Source organism: Protopterus annectens, chromosome 4.part0 (assembly GCF_019279795.1).
Source record: "Protopterus annectens isolate FY-2018-M chromosome 4.part0, PAN1.0, whole genome shotgun sequence".
Lineage (NCBI taxonomy): Eukaryota > Metazoa > Chordata > Ceratodontiformes > Protopteridae > Protopterus > Protopterus annectens.
Genome location: NC_056733.1, coordinates 1,875,554,102 through 1,875,578,882, shown reverse-complemented (window position 1 = coordinate 1,875,578,882; position 24,781 = coordinate 1,875,554,102). Strand labels below are relative to the sequence as shown.

The following is a 24,781-nucleotide window of genomic DNA, read 5'->3' as shown; positions in this document are numbered from 1 at the left end:
ATAGACTAATGACCACAAGGGCCTTTTTAACCCTAGTCGTGCATTCCAAATCTGTGGCAAGTTCTAGTACCCTTGGTAAATGTAAGCAGGGGCGTGGGAGATGAAACATTTACAGGCTGCCTGTGTCCATTAGAGATGGGTGCCAAACCAGTGATGAATTTCATGTTCCCCATCCAGTTGTCCAAGTTGCTCTTGAATTGGGTTAGGGAGGAACTCTGCTTCAGATGGATTGGGAACCTCTTCAGAGACAGAGTAGCTGCTAGGATATTTATCTGTCTGTCCAGCAGGTCCTATGTATATGACAGGCAAGGTTTAAGTCTTTAGAATGGGTAATTCTGGTGCTGTTTGTTTTGCAGATATGCAGGAGGTCCATCAGAGTGGGGTCTGTTGATGCTTTGTATGCCAGACATGGATCTCACCTCAACAACCTGTAGGAGACATAACACAGGGATAGGGCCTTGAGGTGGTCTGCACAGGACATGTTACTTGTGCCCTGTATTCTTTTAGTGGGGAACCTCTAATTGTTGAATATGCCTGGTAAGGTGCATACCAAAGGGTGCAGTGTACTCAGTGATAGGTCTGATGAATGCCAAATACTGTACAGTGGAACAGTGACTTCCTTCGACCTAGATGCCTTACCTTTGTTTATAAGTTGTGCAACATAGAATGATTTCCTCACTCACTACTGTAGACATGTGATGGTCAAAGGCTAGATTACTGTATGTGTCTCCAAGTCCCTGACTACTCAGTCAACTCTTAGGAGTTTGTTGTTAATATGATATTTAACAGGGGTGGATGACTTCCCAAAGGATACTATTATGCATTGCTTGGCATTTAGTTTTAGTCCATGGCTCTGACACCGATTGTCTGTGTCAGCCCTTCCTGGATAACATTTCTGTCGGTGTAGGATTCAGTGGTAGCTCCTAATTTACAATTGCTTGCAGATTTAGTCAGCCAGAAGCCATTTACATTTTCCTTGACTTCAGAGAAATAAATGCCAAAAAGGAATGGTCCCAGCACCAGTTCCTGAGGGACTCTACTTGTGATTGGCCTCTTTGTAGAAGTGGACTCCTCAATTCTAACTTCCTGGGTCCTGTCTGTGAGCTATTTGGCTAATTCACCAGGATGACATAAGGGTTTGTACCTAACCTCTTGAGTTTGTCAACAATGCCCGAGTTAGGTATTGTCAGATGCCTTGACCAGGTCAAGGTAGGCAGTAAGAACCATTTTGCCCTCATCTATTGCTTTGACCTTCTCAAAGAAGTCTACCGGATTGAATAAGCATGACCTGCACTTGTTGAAACCAAACTGGGTTGGGTACACTGTCTGGGGGATTACTATGTCATTATTAATAATTTTCATGACCATTCTTTTCATGACTTTGCATATGAGACTAGTGAGACTTATGGGTCTATAGTTTCCAGGGTCTGTACACAGACAATCTTTGTGCAGAAAGATGCCTGTTGCTGTTCTCCATTCCTGAAGCCTTTTTTGAGACAACACTTAAATATCAATTCCAGAGGACCTGATAGGTCATGTTTTGCGATATTTAGAAGGCATCCTGGGTTATTGTCTGGGCCCATTGATGCAGTGTTCTTGGCCTTAGAGAGAGCATTAGGGGCCTGTTCACTAGTGATAGTAGAGGGAGTGATATATGATGGTATTTCCTGAGGGAAGGTTGAGGGGAAGGGGGGGGGGGGTTGGATCTGAATTTGTCAGCCAGTAGGTTTGCTATACTGGCTCAGTATAGGTAGCTCCATTTACAGCAAGCTCTGCACAAAATTGTGCACTGCCTTTGAGGTTGTGAACGTAGCTAAAGAATGTCTTGTTGTTGTCCTTGACCTGGAGGTCAGCTTTACATAAAATTTGGCTTTGGTAGACTTTATTTGTCCTTTGTGTTGTTTGTTTAGTTTGACAGTGCTTTTATCCTGCTGGGTGCTGCACCTCCTATTTTTTGCCATGATTTTCTTCCTTCTGTTGTACAGCCTGTTGATTTTGTGATTCCACCAGGGTGGCTTGTTTTTTTAAGTTAGTTCTGTACTTCATCCTGGTGGGTACAGCTGCTTCTGTGCAGCTATTAACATGCTTGTACAGGGTTTCTGTGAACAGTTCTGCATAGACAGCAGTATTCTCAGGGTTTATGGGGGCTTGAAATTTTGCCAGATTATCACTTAATAGCAGGAAGTTAGCCTTAGAGTAGTTCCTGAATATTCCAGAATTAGCTGGGGTTCTATGTTTAATTTTTACTTCAAATGAGACCATTTTGTGGTCTAACCTTACCAGAGAAGACATTACACTAGGCGTGTGTAGCAGTCTTCCATATTAGTGAGGACCAGATCCAGTATGGTTGCACCCCTGGTTGATGTATTGACAAGTCTGGTCCAGGGAGTTTGTTTTTACAAAATCCAGGAATCTCTGTGCCTGTACATTTGGTGTCATGTATGAAGCTATGTTAATAGTGGGGTAATTAAGTAAGTTCATGAATATGGTATTAGGTTGGATGGTGAGTGTTTCCATTAAGTTTAAATATGTAGTATGGGTTTCCTGGGTCATTGGGGGGGGGGGGGGGTACACAGTTTGCAAGGAAGTGGTATTGGATTTTGCCTCGTGATTTGAACAGGATGAAGCAAGTACATGGTCCTGTTTAACCAGCGTTGAGGTACAGTATATGTTTGATATATGTCAAGACACCTCCACCTTTAGTCCTTGTCTGTGTAGTACCTCGTGTAAAGGTATGGAAGGCATTATAACCTTGTACTGTCTGTGTGCTTTTAAACCATATTTCAGTGACTGCGCAGACATCAGCATTCTCTAGGGTGAAGAGACCTTATTAGGGAGTGGAGTTTTTTTAGACTCCTAGTACTGAGCAGTAATGCCTTTAGATTTTCTTGGTTTTGATTTGCTTTGTTGGAAATACTTCAGTTTGGCATTCCCTGAAAAAGGCACTATGGAGAAGGCAGTGTTTAACTAAAATTCAAATAGCTAGAGGGGGAGGTGCATACCATCCCTGACAAAGCAGCATGATCTGTTGAACATCTCTTTCCATGATGACAAATATTGCACCCCTTGGAATGACACCAGAAACTAAGCCAATTATTAAAGTCCGTCATCTTTTGTTCATATTGTGGCATCATCCTTGGAGATGGTAAAGTGCTGCTCAATGCTAGGCTGATACCAGCTTGGGAGACACATTCCGAGAGCTCCATAATGTCTGTCTTCATATAGTCTAGGGAGGTACGTCTCACGTCATTTACACCCGCATGGAATATGACTGAGTCATACTGGTAATTTTGGTCCAATTACCTGAGTGTGCGCACAATGTGGCAGATCCTAGCCCCTGATGAGCAACTGACCATGACTCTCTCCTTACTCAGCCCAGAGAGAGGGACATCAGTGTATTTCACAATGGACTCTCCAGTGACCAGAATGCTGGACTGTATGGTGGCTTGCCTTTTGGGTTCAGAAGTAAAGGTCCCATGAGATGTGGCTGTGTGTGTTGATGTTGGCATTGTTTCGAAAGAGTGATTTTGGGGCTGCTGAGAGTATATGTTATGTCTACTTCATCTAGGAGGTCTTTGGGGTTTAGGAAGGCTACATTTAAGTGCCTCAGCATATGTGGGTCTATGTGTCTGCTTTGAGTTGTGTGTGATGGGTGCAGCATATATACTACTGATAACCTTATTGACATTAGGAGTACTTTTATATGAGAACTTTGTCTCTAGTGACATTGTGTAAATACATCTCTCACAAGGTCAGTTTGAGAATTAACTGCTTGTCAGTAAACAGTAGGCAATTTCTGTATTGCCTCAGGTACCCATATCCACAAGCTGATAACAGAGATAGTGGGAAAGTACATATCCGTGGCAATAGACCTTTTTTTATTGATTAGACAGTTGCAGTAAGTTTATAAATCAATGTTAGGAGTATCCGGTTTGCATCTCTAGGGGCCATACTTGTCACTGCAATCTAGTTGTCCTGTGTGCGACTAGGTATTGGTGAAATTGGTGAAATTTTGATTGTGATTTTACAGGAATAAAATGTGACTCAAGGTGTCTGTCTACAGGGTACTGCCAAGTGCTTGAGGGGGGAAACTAATAGTAGACCCTGATTTATGGATGAAGTATTTAGGCAGCTATTCTGAAGAAGTTAGAAACAAATCAAGCAGGACTTAATGAAAAGAAAGAATTTGCTTGTCAAGAATGATGAAAAGAGGGGAGTCGCATGAATGGCTACTGCCTGGCTACTATTAATGCTGGTCTCACCACAGCTTCACTCAGTTGGGATACAATGCTCCTTTGCTTCTTCTCTCACCAGAAGAAAACATTAGCACCAGTCCCAAGATGAGAAGCAGGCCATAGCTTGTTTGGTGATCCACAGTCCTGTCCCAGATGATGCAAGGGTCTGTAGGCTTGTAGCCTTTTCATGATAGCTGTCTTGAATAGCAACCAGACCAAACAGGAACGTCAAGCACAGACATTCCCAGTCCAACAAGAAGCAGTTGGGAATCAATGCTATCTGCTCCATCTCTCACCAGGAGCAAAATATAAGCACAAATTCCAAGTTGGCACCAGTGAAGCAGTTATTAGGCTTTCTGGTGATCGGCAATCTCTAGGAAATAATGTTCCTGTGCTCCTTCTCTCACCAGGAGCAAAACAGAAACACTAATCCCAAGATGAGTACTGAGGGGCAAAATGTGGGCACTCCAATAATCGGTGGTCTTGGGAGTAGATGTTGCAAATGTTAAAGGTAAGATGAAAAATGGGCTAATAGCCTAAGAGCTGCAATGTTCACTAAGCAGTTTAATATGAAAGAGGGTGTAACTTGAGCTTTAGCTACCTAAGTGGAGAGCCACTAATTTTAACAGAGAAAGATTGATTAGAAGGGGATGAGCACTTTGTATTCTGGTTCTGTGGAATACAGTGGGATGGCCAATAAATTTAAGCAGTTGAAGGGGAGTATTTTTAGAAAATGATAATTTTATGCTTATTCACAACAGCCAGTGAATGGAGAGAAGGGAAGGAGATATGCAGTCAAATTGGCATAAGGGGCAGGCAACTGATACCTGATCAGTATCAGCAAGAAACTACGTTCCCTCATAAAATCATCCAAGGCTAGCTTCGAAAGAAAAATTGCCATGGACTCCAAAGATAACTACAAGGCATTCTTTAGCTATGCCAAGAATCTAAGTGGCAATTCTCAGATCTGCTCGGAGTTGGGGCAGAATGGCACAAAATACACTGAACCAACTGATATAGCCAACATTCTGGCAGACAGGTTCATTGCAAACTTCACCCCCCTCTCACCCCCAAAAGGGCCCATAACTGTACCAGAAGAATGGTAGTGCCCCTGAAATCACAGACACTCTGGTTAAAACAGCCCTCTCCAAAGCAAAAAACACAGCATCAATGGGACCGGACGGTGTCCCAGGCTGCGTCCTACACGAGCTCAAAGATGAACTTAACCCCTCACCTAAACACACTGTTTAAACTCCGCCTCTCCACAGGCTACATGCCCACAGAGTGGCGCACAGCAACAGTTATTCCACTCCACAAAGGTAGAGCCACAACGGACCCTAGGAACTATCGCCCTATAAGCCTGACTAGCTTGGTCTGCAAAGCTATGGAGCACATCATCATGGATCTCATTAACAGAGACATTGGAAACCTCCAAACACTGGACCCTACCCAGTTCGGCTTTAAGGGCAGATCATGCTTCCTAAACCTGGTGGACTTCTTTGAGACAGTTACCAAGGCTATACACAAGGGAAAGGTGGTCCACACAGCCTACCTAGACCTTGCAAAGGCCTTCAACACCATTCTCCACACAGGTATTATAGACAAGCTCACCAGCCTGAACATAAACCCCGACGTCACAAGATGGGTTGACAACTGGCTCATGGACAGAACCCACATGGTAAGAGTTACGAGAGCTAGGTCTGACTCTCTAAACAGGTTACAAGTGGCGTTCCCCAGGGCTCAGTCCTAGGACCCCTCCTGTTCGGCATATACTTCTCAGAAGTACAGGCAAGCACCGGAGGACTATGGCTGACCAAGTTCACAGACGACTGCAAACTAGGGGCTATAATTGACTCTCCGGCTGACACAGACATCTTACAAAAGGGTCTCACTGAGACAGATACCTGGTGTCAAAACCATGGCCTCAAGCTAAATGCCAAAAAGTGCATAGTCACCCCTTTTGGAAAAAACAAAGTACCCACAAACTACCACATAGGTGGTAGCCCCCTAAATACGGAAGATGTAATAAGGGATCTGGGGACCCAAGTAAATAGTAACCTCTTCTTTGATAATCACATTGCCAAAGTGGTTAGAAAATCCTTCTATGTGGCCCACCTAATCACAAAAGGGTTTGCATCTAGATCGAAAGAGGTCATTGGGCCCCTCTATGCATCACTCATCAGACCCATCATAGAGTACAATGTCCCATTTGGGATGTACCTTACAAAAACCTGCAACAACTGGAAAGACCACAGAAGTACCTCACCAAGAGGATCACTGGCCTCAAACATATGCCCTATGCAGCTTGACTGAAGAAACTTCAGCTGTATTCGGTTGCAAACCGCCTACTCAGACATGATTTCTGCCTGACATAAAAGACCATGTCCAACCCAGAATTGATGGACATGCTCCACCTAAAGAAAAACATATCCCCTCGAGCCACACGCTCCAGGGATCTAAACCTCACCACATCAATAAATAGGACATGCTGGAGGGATAGATTCCTGTCCCAGAGATTTCCCATGCTCTGGAACAAGATTCCAATCTACATTAGGCAGAGCTCTTCACTAACCCTCTTCAAGAGACCTTGATGAGTGGATGGAAAACAGAAAGTTTACCCCAGGGATCACTTCAATGGCTCTGCTGGACAGAGGCACAGGGAACTAATCTAAGGAAAGCCAACACATTCCGGCTAGGCTTATAAATGCCTTCAAGCAGATAGCCTAGTACCTACCTATGAACTAGAAAGACAGTTGAGTTTACAAACACAACAGTGCTATGGTGGCAAAACTTAATTTCTGTGTCTCACACGAGACACAGTTGTGGTCTCTTTCCTAGTTTAAATATGCAATTAAAAACAGAATTCAAATAAAACACAGTGTAAAGAAAACAAATCTCAATATACAACTTGAAAGAAGGCAAATTAATACAAAATACAAGAAAGCAAAAACAAACATTTCCCTCACAGCAAGTTGTGGCAAAATCTGGATGAGCTTTTCTAGTAAATACTCCAACATCCTGCATAACTATTCTCCTATCCCCAAATTTTTAGAGAAACTATCCTTCTGTGTCTGCCTTGTTCATAGGCAACCTCAACAGCTTTCTAAAGGGAAAAGGGTTCCCAAGCACATCTTCTGATAAACCCACCCAGACTTCTAAGGCTCAAAAGCCTCCTTTTCAGGAAAGGTCTGCCTCCATCTGACATATGTTCACTCCCTCCCCTTGGTCAGGTTAATCCATCGGGCAACAGATTACTTCAGACTCTTGGGTACTTTCCATTAATCCCTTACCCTCTTCTCAGGTCTTCCTCAACCTCCTCCAGACCAGCTTCTTCACTTTTCTGAGGTCCTTCAGGATCTGTTGGCTCAGGGAACCATCCAGCCCATTCCAAAATCCCAAAGAGAAACAGGGTTTTACTCCAGAATGATTTTGGTTCCCAGAAAAAAAGGGGTCATGGAGACCTATCCTAAACATCTCCTTTCTCAACACCTTTCTTAAGATATCTTCATTATGGATGCTTTCCCTTTAGACTCCATTTCCACTCTCACTTCCTCAGGCATTTCAGGTCTCCTTAGATATAAAGGATGCCTATCTTCATATCCCCATTCACCCTATCTTCAGGAAGTTTTATGTTTCTTTTTATTCCTTCCATTTTAAGTTATCTGCTTTGCCCTTTGGCCTTTCTGTGGCCCCAAGGATATTCACCAAATATCTGGTCCCTGTCATAGCCATTTGCAGGCTTTAGGGAATCCAGATATTCCCATATCTGTACAACCTGCTTCTTAAGGCTCGCTCCCAATCCAGGCTTCTTCAGGATCTACATTTCACCATGCTGTTCCTGTGGAGTCTGAGATTAACCACCAATCTCAAGAAGTCAGTTCTGACTCCTTCTCAAGACCACATTTTTCTGGGTTGCAGAATCCAGACCCATCCCAGTGTTGATCTGTCTTCCTTCTCCCTCGGGTTCTGTCTCTTGCATCCTATTTCCAGTCTCTGCCTCACCTTTTATTTCTGCAAGGGAATTTCTCAGAGCCTTGAGGTTCATGGCAGCAACCGTTTCCATCCTTCCCTTTGTCAAGCTTACCAGAGCTGCTCAGCATTGGGCAACTTTAGACAGAGGTCTGGCATGCATCTGATCTGAAATTGAAAGCATCCACTGAAAACAACTGAGAAATAAGTATTTTTTAATCCTGCACTGCACTTTGAGAACTGTATTTAATTGATTTGCTGCTTCATTTTTGCTGCTTGTCTGCACTTTGTATTTTTTAGCACTACCACCTTAATACAGCATAGGTTAGATTCAGACTTGCTGAATCTAGACTGGTATCACTTGAGCACTAAAACCAGTCATCTTACATTAAGAAGGCCTCCCAGCGCCTTATGGCAGAAGTGGTGTAGCTCGGGACCCATTTAAGTTGGAGATTGCTGGAAAAGGCTCTGTTTTGGACTTTTCTGGTGGTTACTTTGTATTAAAGCTGTTTAACTCCTCTTGTATATAAGCTTCGTGTTTGTATATAGCTGCGACAATGGGCTTAGCGGTGCCTTGTATAGAAGCAGATGCCTAGAAACACTTGCTTTCTCTAGACTTCAGTCAGTGAATCCCTCCTAGGCTTCCTTGCAGCTCTTCGGGCAACTCAGCCGCACACTTCTGCACTGCAGGCAACTCAGTTGAGCACTGAACAGCGTTGCTCAACTTTTCACCCGTAATCTTCTGTAGAATAAGTTCCTTTTTATCCCAGACCAATAGCTGATCAAATTTTACCTCTCATATACTAGTACTTAAGAATTACATGCTACTATGGACAGTCAGGTTCCCAATATTTCTTCAGCTAACCTGATTGACATGGGCATCCTGAGGTAATGCAGCAGTTGACTCATGTATACTGACAACCACCTGCTCCTAAAGCAAACAAATATATTATGTGAGAGATGTAACTGTACCATGAAACTTGAATCAGTCCTCTCACATAACAGTAAACAAAAGTCATCAGGCAGGTTGTCAGCACGCACACCTCTCTTCTTACACAAGATAAAGTCAAGACATACAAACCCACATACGTGGAGGTACTCACCAAGAGCCTAACAAAAGACCAGAGACCTCTCAAGCGCAAACAGCCCACACGTACTGGCACACAAACAGAATCCACCATTACACACAGCACACACATCAGTGTCTCAGCACTTAACTCCCTAAGGTAAAACATTTGAAAACCAAAGTCCTGGTCATAGGCAACTCAGTAGTGAGACACACACATGTTCCTCTCACCAAGTTGAACAAGAAGGTCACAGTCATCTGCCTGTCAGGTGCCAGGATCCGTCAAGTCACGCATGCATTTGAGTCACAGCAACAATTACCATTATTACTCTTTCCTAGTACATGTTGGAGTGAATGACTTGAGACATGTCTTGTGGACTATATGAAGAGAGACATGATTGAACTCTCAGATTGTGTCCCAGGCCAGTATGTCCCTACCCATAAGCAGCATTCTACCATCACCTAGGATGATGCCACAATGCAGACAAAAAGAATAATTGATTTCAACAATTGGCTTAGCTTCTGGTGTCACTCAAAGGAGATCTGGTATCTGTCAGCCTGGGAAGACCTGGTCGACAGACCACAATGCTCTGCCAGAGATGGCCTTCACCTCTCTCCTCAAGGCTTTCAGAAATGGGCAAAGATGCTTGCCACCCTCATAGTGCCTTTTTAAGCTATGTGAAAGCAGCAAAACTTACAACGTAAAAAAAATCCACTAGAGAAAACCTCAAGGTCATGCTGCTTAATGCTAGGAGCCTAAACAGTAAACTGAACTCATTGGAAGCACTCCCCACCTTGGAAAATGCTGCAGTCACAGAGACTTGGTTCAAGGCCACAGAGGGCACCCTGACAGCACAGGGCTACAATGCCTTTCACACGTTCAGACCCCAAAACGAGCATGAAAGAACCAAGGGTGGAGGTGTACCCTTCTTCATTAAATCCATATACACCCAGAGACTGGTGAAACAGTATGACTCTCTTGAGCTACTCTAGGTCCAAATAACTATAGGTAAAATATCATATCACATCATAGCTAGCTACAGATCCCCCACCATGAACCAGGAGAAACACACTGCCTACTTGGACTTGCAAGAGTTGCTCGGTATACAGCCAAACATTTTGGTCATGGGAGACTTCACTACCTGTACATAAATTGGGCAACTTACACGAGCACAAACTTGATTCGTCTGAGGTTTATGGTCTTTAACTCAAATGCCTGGAACAGTGAGTCTGCACCCCCACAAGGGGCTCAAATCTCCTAAACTTAGTAATTACCAACCGGGGGGGGGGGTCATTGTACTGCCCCCCAGTGTGTTGCCCTACCTGGTTAAGTCAAACCATAAATCTGTCTCATTTGAAGTAAAGATCAGACCTGACACCCCCACAGGAGCAAAAAAAACTGAAAAATTTCTCCAAAGCAAGCTATAACCTTCTAAGCGATGCTATAAAAGGCTAAAATAGCTCCTGCTAACACAGCCAGCAATGACTCCTATGCAGAGGAATACACAAACGCCCTATATAACCACTTAAACAAATGTATAAACACGGCTGTACCTGCCAGAACTAAAACCAGATCCTCTCAAAAAACAAGCCACCCTAGTGGACTGCAAGTATAAATAAGCTATATAACAAAAGAAAGAAGCTGATATCCAAGAACAAGAGGAAACTTGTTCAGCAGAGGAAGAATACCCTCCACAGCTTAAACAAGCAAATCGGAAACCTTGTAAAGTCCTCTAAAGGTAGTTACGAGACTAAACTAGCATCCATAGCTAAAGACAACCAAAAGGCATTCTTCAGTTGCATCTGAAACCTAAAAGAGAATGCCCAGCAGAGTGCCAAAATTAGTGAATGGTACCACTCGCAACGAACCTGAAGAAATTGCCATCCTGCTAGCTGACAGATTTGTCAATAACTTCACCCCTGTCCCCACCACCCATACTCCATAGCATTTCTGACAACCATCCTCTACCAAGTATCTCCAAAGAGCAGGTCATACAAGCACTCGCTAAGGCAAAAATACGGCCTTTGTGGGACCCAGACAACATCCCAAGCTGCTTACTACAGTCTAAAACATGACCTAGCACTTAGCACTCTCTTTAACCACAGCCTGAGTACTGGCTTTATGCTGGCAGAGTGGAGAACAACAACAGTAATCAGTAATTGCACAAAGGGGGTCCATCAACCAACCCTGGGAACTATAGACCCATTAGTCTGACCAGTCTTATCTGCAAGGCCATGGAAAGAATCCTCATGAACCTTATCAGCCAGGACATAGGCGATCTTTAAACTCTCTACCTGACTCAGTTTGATTTTGTCAAGGGTGGATCTTGCTTATTAAACCTGGTGGACTTGAGAATGTCACCAAAGCCCTGGATGAGGGGGAAAGCAGTACATACCACCTATCTTGATTTAGCAAAGGCATTTGGCACAGTTCTCCACTCCGGGGATCATTGAGAAATGCTCCCAGCTGTGGATTAACCCATACATCACTAGATGGGTTGCCAACTGGCTCATGAATAGAACGCACACTGTCAGTTGGCGAGTCCACGTACACCAATAGACCAGTTACCAGTTGTGTACCACAAGCATCTATACTTGGCCCTCTACTCTTTGAAATCTATTTCTCTAACGTCCAGGCAAAAGTAGATGGCCTGTGGCTTACCAAGTTTGCAGATGACTGTAAACCAGGCGCAGCTATAGAATTCCCCAATGATGTTAAATTATAGAAGGGACTGATACAGAAAAATGATTGATCCTGAAGCCACAGACTAAAACTGAATGCAAGAAAATGCCTTATTATCCCCTTTGGCAAAGAAGTAGCCCCTAACAATTACGATAGAGATAGCACCCCTCTAAGTTCAAACCCAGTGGTACGAGACTTAAGAACACAGGTTGATAGCAATCTAAACTTTGATCATCATGTATCCATAGTGATAAGGAAAGCCTTCTATATTGCCATCTCATAAATAAGGGGATCACATTCAAGACCATGCAGGTTATAACTCTGCTGCATCAGCCCTTATCAGACCACTAATTGAGTACAATGCTTCCTTCTGTATCTACCTCAGCAGATACCTGCAGCAACTGGAGAGACCACAGAGGTTTCTAACCAAGAGAATCCACGGCCTCCAAAATATGACCCAGATGGAAAGACTGAAAGCCTTGTCACTGTACTCTGTATAATACAGGCTGCTGAGAAGTGACCTGTGCCTGGCCTACAAAGCAATCTCTAACTCTGCCCTAATGGAAATGCTGCACATCCACAAATCAAATGGAACAAGAGACTCTTGCTCTTTGATCTCAACCTAGCTTGCAATATTAATAGAACATGTAGGAGAGACAGATGCATCTCCAAAAGACTGCCACTCCTCTGGAATAAGCTCCCACTTCAAATGATGCAGAGCTCCTCAATGGCCCTTCTTTAGCGCAACCTTAATTGGAGAGGTAACAGTAAAGTCATCCCCGGGGTGGCACCCATGTCCCTCATAGACAGGGGCAGTCGGTGCTGATCATAGATGCACTCTGCTAACAACGGCCACCTAACTATGGTCAGTTGGGGTACGTGGGTGTTTTACAAGGCTATACTTGTAAAGGCCCTAGCACCATGAGCCTAGTAACCTCCTATGAACCTGTATGATGTAGCATGCTACAGGCCACTCTCTCAAACTCAGGAACCCCACACAGCCTTCCTGAAGACACTGGAGGGTATAAATGTATCTCCAAACACCATCATATTGGGTGACTTCAACTACCCGAATATAGACTGGGAACATTACTCAAGCCCTAACTTTCTAGCCCAACGGTTCCTGGAGTTCATAAATTCAAATGCCATGGAACAGCTAGTCACTGTTCCCACGAGAGGAGAAAATATACTAGATCTCATTGTCACAAACATGGGGACAAAATGCTCCACACCGGAAGTATATCCCTCATTGGTGAGATCTGATCATAAACTAATCTCACTGGAAATCCACATCCCGCCCCCACCCCAAACAAAAGACCATAGTGAAGAACTTCTCTAAAGCAAACTTCACACTACTCAAGACTGGTGTGGTATCCTTCAAGGCCCCTGAGCCAGTGGAAACCACAACCCAAGCTGCGGAAGCCCTTGCAAATGCCTTCTATGAACACCTCCAGGACTGCATGGATCAGGCAATCCCAAATAAAACCAAGACTCTTTCCACAAAGGGCAAACGTCCAGTCTGGTGGACCCCAGCCATTAACAAACTTTACAATAAGAGGAGAAAGCTATTACATGATAGAACAAAATCCATAAAAGGGAAGTCACCCCTGATCATTATTAGTAAAAAAATACGAGCACTCATAAAATCAACTAAGGCCAATTTTGAGAGAAAAATTGCCATGGATTCAAAGGACAATCATAAGGCCTTTTTCAGCTATGTTAGGAACCTGGGTGGAAACTCCCAGATATGCTCAGAATTAGTCCAAAATGATACAAAATCACTGAACCCACAGACATTGCCAACATACTGGCAGACAGGTTCAGTGCAAACTTCACCCCTCTCCCCTAAAGGAGAGATAACTATCCCAGCCGAGTGTAGCCTCCCGGACATCTCAAATGCGCAGGTGAAAGCTGCTCTCTCTAAAGCTAAAAACACAGCATCAATGGGACCGGATGGTGTCCCCGGCTGTGTGCTACACGAGCTAAATGAGGAATTAAACCCGCACATAAGGCAGCTGTTTAATCTCAGCCTTACCACAGGATACGTGCCCAAGGAGTAGCGCACGGCAACTGTTGTCCCACTCCACAAAGGCGGCGCCTCTACGGACCCTGGTAATTACCGCCCCATAAGCTTAACAAGTCTAGTCTGCAAAGCTATGGAGAGGATCATAATGTAGCTCATAAACAAAGATATAGGGGACTTGCAGACATTGGACCCGACCCAGTTTGGCTTTGTCAAGGGAAGATCATGCCTTTTGAACTTGGTCGACTTCTTCGAAACAGTCACCAAGGCCATTGATGAGGGAAAGGCAGTCCATACAGCCTACCTTGTCCTTGCAAAGGCTTTCGACACAATACCCCACTCGGGTATTGTAGAAAAACTTACCAGCTTAATTCACCCAAGGGTATGTGTTAACCAAAAACCCTAAATTTACAAGCATCTATACTTGGCCCTCTACTCTTTGAAATCTATTTCTCTAACGTCCAGGCAAAAGTAGATGGCCTGTGGCTTACCAAGTTTGCAGATGACTGTAAACCAGGCAGCTATAGAATTCCCCAATGATGTTAAATTATAGAAGGGACTGATACAGAAAAATGATTGATCCTGAAGCCACAGACTAAAACTGAATGCAAGAAAATGCCTTATTATCCCCTTTGGCAAAGAAGTAGCCCCTAACAATTACGATAGAGATAGCACCCCTCTAAGTTCAAACCCAGTGGTACGAGACTTAAGAACACAGGTTGATAGCAATCTAAACTTTGATCATCATGTATCCATAGTGATAAGGAAAGCCTTCTATATTGCCATCTCATAAATAAGGGGATCACATTCAAGACCATGCAGGTTATAACTCTGCTGCATCAGCCCTTATCAGACCACTAATTGAGTACAATGCTTCCTTCTGTATCTACCTCAGCAGATACCTGCAGCAACTGGAGAGACCACAGAGGTTTCTAACCAAGAGAATCCACGGCCTCCAAAATATGACCCAGATGGAAAGACTGAAAGCCTTGTCACTGTACTCTGTATAATACAGGCTGCTGAGAAGTGACCTGTGCCTGGCCTACAAAGCAATCTCTAACTCTGCCCTAATGGAAATGCTGCACATCCACAAATCAAATGGAACAAGAGACTCTTGCTCTTTGATCTCAACCTAGCTTGCAATATTAATAGAACATGTAGGAGAGACAGATGCATCTCCAAAAGACTGCCACTCCTCTGGAATAAGCTCCCACTTCAAATGATGCAGAGCTCCTCAATGGCCCTTCTTTAGCGCAACCTTAATTGGAGAGGTAACAGTAAAGTCATCCCCGGGGTGGCACCCATGTCCCTCATAGACAGGGGCAGTCGGTGCTGATCATAGATGCACTCTGCTAACAACGGCCACCTAACTATGGTCAGTTGGGGTACGTGGGTGTTTTACAAGGCTATACTTGTAAAGGCCCTAGCACCATGAGCCTAGTAACCTCCTATGAACCTGTATGATGTAGCATGCTACAGGCCACTCTCTCAAACTCAGGAACCCCACACAGCCTTCCTGAAGACACTGGAGGGTATAAATGTATCTCCAAACACCATCATATTGGGTGACTTCAACTACCCGAATATAGACTGGGAACATTACTCAAGCCCTAACTTTCTAGCCCAACGGTTCCTGGAGTTCATAAATTCAAATGCCATGGAACAGCTAGTCACTGTTCCCACGAGAGGAGAAAATATACTAGATCTCATTGTCACAAACATGGGGACAAATGCTCCACACCGGAAGTATATCCCTCATTGGTGAGATCTGATCATAAACTAATCTCACTGGAAATCCACATCCCGCCCCCACCCCAAACAAAAAGGACCATAGTGAAGAACTTCTCTAAAGCAAACTTCACACTACTCAAGACTGGTGTGGTATCCTTCAAGGCCCCTGAGCCAGTGGAAACCACAACCCAAGCTGCGGAAGCCCTTGCAAATGCCTTCTATGAACACCTCCAGGACTGCATGGATCAGGCAATCCCAAATAAAACCAAGACTCTTTCCACAAAGGGCAAGCGTCCAGTCTGGTGGACCCCAGCCATTAACAAACTTTACAATAAGAGGAGAAAGCTATTACATGATAGAACAAAATCCATAAAAGGGAAGTCACCCCTGATCATTATTAGTAAAAAAATACGAGCACTCATAAAATCAACTAAGGCCAATTTTGAGAGAAAAATTGCCATGGATTCAAAGGACAATCATAAGGCCTTTTTCAGCTATGTTAGGAACCTGGGTGGAAACTCCCAGATATGCTCAGAATTAGTCCAAAATGATACAAAAATCACTGAACCCACAGACATTGCCAACATACTGGCAGACAGGTTCAGTGCAAACTTCACCCCTCTCCCCTAAAGGAGAGATAACTATCCCAGCCGAGTGTAGCCTCCCGGACATCTCAAATGCGCAGGTGAAAGCTGCTCTCTCTAAAGCTAAAAACACAGCATCAATGGGACCGGATGGTGTCCCCGGCTGTGTGCTACGAGCTAAATGAGGAATTAAACCCGCACATAAGGCAGCTGTTTAATCTCAGCCTTACCACAGGATACGTGCCCAAGGAGTGGCGACGGCAACTGTTGTCCCACTCCACAAAGGCGGCGCCTCACGGACCCTGGTAATTACCGCCCATAAGCTTAACAAGTCTAGTCTGCAAAGCTATGGAGAGGATCATAATGTAGCTCATAAACAAAGATATAGGGGACTTGCAGACATTGGACCCGACCCAGTTTGGCTTTGTCAAGGGAAGATCATGCCTTTTGAACTTGGTCGACTTCTTCGAAACAGTCACCAAGGCCATTGATGAGGGAAAGGCAGTCCATACAGCCTACCTTGTCCTTGCAAAGGCTTTCGACACAATACCCCACTCGGGTATTGTAGAAAAACTTACCAGCTTAAATGTAAACCCATATGTCACAAGATGGGTTGCAAACTGGCTTAAGGACAGAACCCACAGGGTTAGAGTTGCTGGCGCTGTGTCAGACTCCAAGCCGGTCACAAGTGGTGTCCCACAGGGCTCGGTCCTTGGCCCCTATTGTTTGGCATCTACTTCTCAGAAGTACAGGCCAACATAGGAGGACTTTGGCTGACAAAGTTTGCAGACGACTGCAAACTGGGCGCCATAGTGGAAAGTGCATCAGACACGGATATCCTTCAGAAGGGACTCACGGAAACAGATAGCTGGTGCCAGAGCCATGGCCTGAAGTTAAACGCCAAAAATGTATAGTCATACCCTTCGGGAAAAACAAGGTAACCCCAAGCTACCATATAGGTGGCAATCCACTAAGCACAGAAGAGGTTATCAGGGACCTGGGGACCCAGGTTGACAGTGGCCTTTCTTTTGACACTCACATTGCTAAAGTGGTTAGAAAGACCTTCTACATTGCCCACCTGATCATGAAGGGATTCACATCCAGATCTAGTGAGGTTATTGTTCCCCTGTACTCTTCACTTATCAGACCAATGATCGAGTACAATGCCCCATTCGGGATGTATCTCACCCGACATCTGCAGCAATTGGAGAGACCCCAAAAGTTCCTCACCAAAAGGATAAAGGGACTCCAAAATCTGTCATATGCTGCCAGATTGAAGAAACTCCAGCTCTATTCAGTCGCATACCGTCTGCTCAGAGGTGACATGTGCCTGACATACAAGGCCATGTCCAACCCGGAATTAATGGACATGCTCCACCTCAAAAATCCAAATCCACCAAAACCACTAGAGCAAGCGACTTAAACCTTAGCACGGATATAAATAGGACGTGCTGGAGGGATAGATTTATCACTCAGAGACTCCCTATGCTGTGGAATAAAATCCCGGTCCATGTGAGGCAGAGCACCTCGCTGACTCTGTTCAAGAGAAATCTAGACCTGTGGATGGGAGATCGTAGGTTTACCCCGGGAATCATCTCTGTGTCACTGCTGGACAGAGGCACAACAAACTAATGGGCACAGTATTTTTTCATATAAGGGGTGGCGTAAGCCACAAAAATTTGGGCTAGGCTTATAAATGCCTTAGGGCAGATAGCCTAGTATAAACCTATGAACCTATAAACCTAAACCTAAACCTATGAGGAAGCTTCAGTGGTGCCTAAAGATGATTTGGCTGTAACATTGCCACCCTCTGTGGAGTTTCCAGTTCCTCTAGTACCTTGTCTCAAACTCTAGCTTCATTGGTGGATTCAGCAGATCTCCCAAAATCCAGGCTTGCCTTTTTCAGACTCCTACACCTTCTCAAGAGCTGATCACAGACTCTTTGGATCAGGGGTGTGGAGTCTTTTCCAACAATCTGAAGGTTCAGGGTCTCTGGCCCCTTCATCACCAGTCAGACCACGTCACCATAAAGGAGATAAGAGTACTCTCTCGTGTTATATAGGTCTTCTGTTCTCTTTGGTCTCAAAGCCATCTAAATGGTCTTTACAGAAAACACCACAGACATATGTGGTGCATCAACGAACAGGGGGGACAGAAAGTCTTATCTTTTTTACAGACTAGCCCTTCAGGCCTGGGACTTCAGGCAGTCTACATCCCTTCAGAACACAACTGTGTGGTAGACTGAGCAGATCCAGGCCACATCTTCATAAATGGATGTTTCACAGAGAGATATTACTGGGCCTAGTGCATCAGTAGGGTATTCCTGAAGTGGGTCTTTTTGCCTCCACTCTGCAGAGGCAACTTTCTTGTTCCTGTTTGAGTCCCAAATCCTTTGACTTAATAAATGGATGCCATGTCCTTTTCTTGGAAGAAAATGTTCATATATGGTTACCGTCCTCATTCCCTGCATCCAAGGATCTTGCACATTGTCATGAAGGACTCCCCCAGAATCTTGTTCCTTTTTGTCCCAGACAACACTGGTTCTCCCTTCTTTCACCTGGCCAGGAGCAATCTTCACAAGTTACCTCACTGGATGGATCTTCTCACACAAGACAAGGTGTCTTTCTCTTAAACTCACTCATCCAATCTTCAGTTGACAGTTTGGGTGATAGGGTTTTGATCCCTTTTAGACACTTTTCTGGCTAAATGGAAGAGGTTTTCTGTTTGGTGACTCAAGCATCACTGGATCCCTTTTCAGTGGGGGTCTCTGATCCTTTCTTACTTATATGAACTGCTCTATGCTGGCTTGGCATATTCTTCTCTTAAAACTTGCTTGTCAACCATATCTACTTGTCTGACCTTAAACCTACCATTGGCCTCTCATTTTGAGGTCATACAATTCTTTAAAGACGTCCTTCATATGAGGTTCCCAAGAAAACCTATTTCTTTCTCTTGGGACCTTAATTTTGTCCTTGAAAAATTGACACAGGCTCTCTCCGAGCCTCCTTCTTCCTCTTTGCAAAACTGCACCTGAAAGACTGTTTTGTTGGTTGCTGTTACTTCAGCCAAGTGAGCTTCTGAACTTCAGTCTCTGATGGCGGATCCTTTTTTGTAAATTTTAAATAAAGACAGGGTGTCTCTGCTTACTAATCCTTCTTTTATGTACAAGGTAGTCAGTGAGTTTCCCCTTTATCAGTCTGTCCAGCTCTCCTTTTTTCTTTCTCCACATTCTGCTAGTGAGAAGGCTATTCTAACCTTGGACTTCTATAGACAGGTCAGATATTATTTGGATAAGACAAAAGCTATCCATATTTCTGATGAACTTTGTTTCTTTTCATAGCAGGACATTGGATTTGGCAGTTTCTATGCAAACCATCTCCTCCTGGACTTCCAAGGCCATTTGTTGCTATTCCTTTCATGGTAAACAGCCTTCTGCTGTGGTTCGGGCTCATTCTGTAAGGACAGTAGCTCCATCTGGAGCTTTCTTTAAGGGTTTGGATACTAGCTCCATCTAGAAGCTACTTGGTCATCTGTTCACATGTTTACTAAACATTATAAGTTGTATGTCATTTCCAGAACCAGGGCAGGGTTTGCCAGGGCTATACTTCATGGCTTTCCGAAAGGTTCCTTTGTGCCTTCCTTCGCCCATTCTTTACAGTAGCTTTGGTGATGTCCCACTTGATGCATACTGCAACAGTGGTAAGGAAGGCCTTAGTACAGTTGTGCAAGATCTTATCAGCAGTAGATGTTGTTTCTTTCACTGCTGCAGTATTCAGTCCCTCACTCCTGCCCCCTCTCCTCTCTTTTATCTGTTGGGAAAACTCTGTTGGGTGAAGGGTCTTTGCCTTTCCTGCTCTGTTTCTCTCCTCCTCTTACTCTTAGTGGATGTACATATTGTTCCTTCTGCTGGGATCACTCTGGTTCTCCTGGGGCACTTCAGTTCTGACTGTTGAATTTGTACATCACTTATATGCCCTATGCCTGCACGGGGAGCATACTCCTGACAAACAATGCTGGGAGGATATAAAGGCTTTGGTATACTGACCAGATCTTGGGCTATCCTTGGCAGAAGATTCCATGTGTGATGAATACTGCAACAGTGAAAAGGACATCTACTGTTATGGTACGATCTTACACAACTCTACTTTCCTAATTACCTCTTTCTTCTGCATCACACCTCTAACATTTGCCATCTTCCTGAGGGAAATTTCTTTGAAGTCTGCTTGGGGTATAAAAATACCTATGCAAGTACTTCCAAGCAAAAAATGCTAAACTTCTGGACTTTGTTGCATGCTTGGGAGCCATAAATATGTCTTCCCACTGTTCCATTCTCTTCCCAGTCTTTTCTAACCTCCTCCTATTGATTCTTTTAATTAGCATGTAATCATTTATATACCTTACTAATTATCCATTTTTCAACAGCAGCTTCTGTTCTAGATTCCACTAAAAACTCTACCAGAAACTTGCACTCTCCTTTTGAACTTGCTCATGAGGTTGATTTGAAGTGATTATCTTGGAAAACAGCACTGCTCATTGCTTTGACTTCTGCAAGAATGGGTATCTCAGTTACAATCTCTTATGATGATTCCTCCCTGTAGTAGGATAGAGTTAAGAACCAATCCTTCCATTATGCCTAAAGTAGTTTCAGAGTTTAAATTGAGCTTAGGTGGTGGTTCTCCCTATTTTCTTTCCAGAACCAAAAATATAAAGGGGAGATAATTTTATGAATTGTGGCTGTCCACAGGCAACTTGGATATTACATTGACCAAAACAAAAATCTTCAGGAATTCTAATCAACTGTTTATGAAGGTAAGAAAAAAAGGACAATTGGTGTCAATATACAATTTCTTTGTAGCTGATTTTTGTTCATGTCATTTCAAGACACTTAGTTAAGATCAGGTCCACTCTATAAGGGCATTGGCTACTTCTGTGGCTTTTAGGAAAGTAGTGGACTCTTACCAAGCACTACAAGCTGGATTGTGTGTCTAGGTGTAGAGCAGCATTTACTAGGCTTTTTCTCTAAGGGCTCCTGGACTCTAATCCTTCCTCCTCCTTTTCATTCTGAGCTCTGGTGTTCGTACCATGTAGCTTAGGCAACAGTGATTTAAAGATAAATGTAGTACAGTTGTGTAATTAAACTTGCCATAACAGTAGATATTTAAATAGATGGATCACTTTTGCAATACAAACACTTAGCCTCCTTCCCCTTTCTTTGTTTTTTTTTTTTTTTTTTTTTTGGCTAGGATATGGGTTTCTAGTCATTACTTTCTTCTCCTTGCACGTAATTATTTGGCTGGACTCTAGCCTCCCTTGTCCTGAGGCAAGGAAGCTCTAAGAGTTTGGTACCTGAGCTGCTGTCTTTATGCCACTTTCCTTGAGCTCTGCAGTGGTTAGGGAGCATGGAAGGTGCCCTAAAGCTTTTAAAAGTACCTAGTCATCCATCCTTTGGCACAATACATCCATATTGCTTAGGCTACTGCAACAGAAGACCTATTTGAACATCTACTCTTATTGTAAGTTTACTTATTCAACTGTACTTTCTCTACTTTTAAATTTTCTGCACTAATAGCATGTCAATAATAAAAAAAAAAAAAACTTTGGTCAGTTATGACGTTGTTTAATATTTTTAATTTAGGACTTTAAGGTACTACTTTGCACTTAAAAATGACACTGCTTTGAAGGTTATTTATGCTGTGGCAAGTACACTGCTTTGACATTTAATATTTTTATGCTTTAACTCCAGTAGTACAGGTGATTTCCCATCTGTGGCATCCTTGACAGAAGCACTTTCTGAATTACATAAAAGAATGGCTGAAATTCCTGAAGATTCCAAGGTCTGTAAATATTTAATTGTCATTTTTGCACTGTTCCTTTACCTTACTTTGCCTCTTTCTTGAAAACTACTGCCACATCAATGTCCTACTGTCAAGTAAACATTGACAAGGCAGTTGATGTCTTTCAATATTTGAACAAAGAAACCACAGTCCATTACATCAGACTAGGAGATTACATAAACTTGTAATGATATGTCTCGCTCACTAACTTGCTCTCTGTTTTAAAACCTTGAATCCTTTCAGGGCTTGAATGAAAAAACTAGTGCAAAAAATTCCAAATTACATGATTTAGTAAGATTGACCAGCAGCATAATAAAGGGATTACTCCTTATATGACCAGGCTAGCAGAGCTGAACTAGGACAGGTGGAAGAGATGTATTTGTAGTGAAGTGGAGGAGGACCAGCACAGTGCACCAAATCGGCCACTGTGCAATATGACAAAGAGTAGTAATTCTGAAAAGGAATAATTATGCACCTCGCTTACCATATTGTTGTTGTGCAATAAGTAGCCATTGCTGCATGTCCGAGAATAGAAGCCATTACTGTGTGGAGTGGTTTCTGACTAATTTAGTGGTAATCCCCTCATGACCTTGCTGACTGGCTCCACTGATGGCACCCAGTTTGCCCATTCATTTTGTGGGGGTGGGAGATGAGCAATTCTCATGCTACTTGAGAGTCTGTGGCCCATTCATTCCTGCTCTGAAAGCTATATTGGGCCCATCTGTTCCTTGATGACAACCATCCGGGTGGTAGAGAGTGGGCCATCCTGCTAGTCTTCTGGGGTTGGCCTACTGTCTTCCTAAGTGGAGTATCCCCCTCCCCCTTGGCAATTCCTCAATCTGCACTGTTGCTGCTCTTCATGGAGACATTGACTCAGATTCAGGTTCACCATGGCTGTGTGGGCTGCCTAGGCGCTGTACTCCAGAGCAGAAATACGTAGTGCTCCTGCTAGGTGGCAGGCACAAGACACCTCCTTCCTGTCAGGATGGATAAACTGGCAAGGGTAGATCACTCTCATCCACTATGGTCAGCTCCTACAGGCACATGAGTCATGAATTGAACTCTGGTCACATGCAGTATACTCAGAGCTTTATCCCTGTGTGACAAAGGGAGGTAACTGCCAGCACAGCTATCTGGAGTTTTGTAAATAATTATATATCATTTGTGAGTATTAAAATGATCTATATAAGATGCTTGTGTTACAGTTGTGTAGAACTGTATGTCATGTGTATAACTGCTGGTACAGAAGTATATGTTGAAAAGGTTTTTGCAAAGTGCTTGAAATGTATCCACAGTGTACCCTACTGGAGAAGAACAGAAATGTACATGCACTATTGTAACTGTTTAGATGTATGTATTTTAACAGTGGAAACTGGGATATACAGGAAGTTAACCTCAGTCTAGTAAATTTTAGAAAAATAGCTGAAACTAAATTACTTTATAGGCTAGACCGGAGACATAGTCTGTGCTGAGAGGCTTTCTGTATTGTCTTGGAAGTGTTTTATGACTTCCAGTATTTGCCAAAGTTCTGAGGAAAAGCCCTTGTCTATGTATTTTACAGGTAGATGCTAGTTGCTATCAGCTGCCAGCAATGGTTGTTTTGGGCCCGGGGACTAGACGTCAGATGGCAAGAAGTTATGTCATTCTGCAAGCTAGCCCAGCAGTAATATTTGATATATTAATTTGAGAACTCTGTGAGAGAGACAACATTCTGTATTCTCTTTGACCTGACAGCAACTAAAGAAGATCCATTCACCACATCTGCCTTGCTCTGTAAGGAAGTTTCTAAGGAATAGTAACTCTCTCAGATATAGTCAGGAATATATAGCAAGGCTTAGTTTAGATATTTTTCTTCATTTATTTGAGACTGTCCTGCAATGTTGTTTTAAATATTTCCTGGGATTTTGAACTCTGATGTCACTGTAAAAAAAAAAAAAAAAATATATATATATATATATATATATATATATATATATATATATATAGAGAGAGAGAGAGAGAGAGAGTTTTGTCTTGTTCTTTTATTATTAAATTTATTTAAACATTTCATTGTGGCTAATCTGTCTAGAGATATTTAAGTTCTGGGAGTACTCGCATACTTATTTGGTGACACTGTGGGCCACTCCTAACAGCCGTACTCTTGGTCAAACTACCATTTGTATTAATAGTAACATTACACAGTAAGATTGGACACCCTTGTTAAGGGCCTTAAAGTAGCTGATAAGGAGCTGGCTGGTGGCAGTGATAACTACCTTATAGTCTGGGCAAAAGGGGGCATAGCTAGTAAACCTGTGCCAGCCTTTCCCAGGAGTGTGTGTGTGTGTGTGTGTGTGTGTGTGTGTGTGTGTGTGTGTGTGTGTGTGTGCGCGCACAAATCAAATCTCAGAGTATATGTGTATCAGCTACTTGGACAGAGACACAAAGCACTGGCTGAACAGAGAGAGGGTGCTGGAGGTCTTTGCTTGGCCACTCAGATAAAATCTCAACTCTGTAGCTGTGCAAGTGGGGAGTCTTATTGGGGATCTGGAGAAAAAGAGGGAAACTAGTCCTGGACTGACTGTGGTCTCTATGTGCTCTTAAAGGAAATTGCACTTGATGCAGAGAGATACATCTGGTAATACTGTGTGTACCTTGTCATCCTTTCAGTGTATGACCC

General features: G+C 43.4%; 1 protein-coding gene across 3 annotated transcripts in view; it reads left to right on the top strand.

Annotated features, from left to right (window-relative positions):
- GEMIN5 (gem nuclear organelle associated protein 5) overlaps positions 1–24,781 on the top strand; it is a 1,677,795-nt gene that overhangs the window by 1,496,516 nt on the left and 156,498 nt on the right. For 2 of the 3 annotated variants that reach the window (XM_044069544.1, XM_044069546.1), the window contains one exon: positions 22,035–22,125. In XM_044069544.1, the coding sequence (XP_043925479.1) occupies positions 22,035–22,125 (91 nt within the window). The remainder of the gene's footprint in view (positions 1–22,034; positions 22,126–24,781) is intronic. The other variant, XM_044069545.1, reaches the window with a different exon arrangement.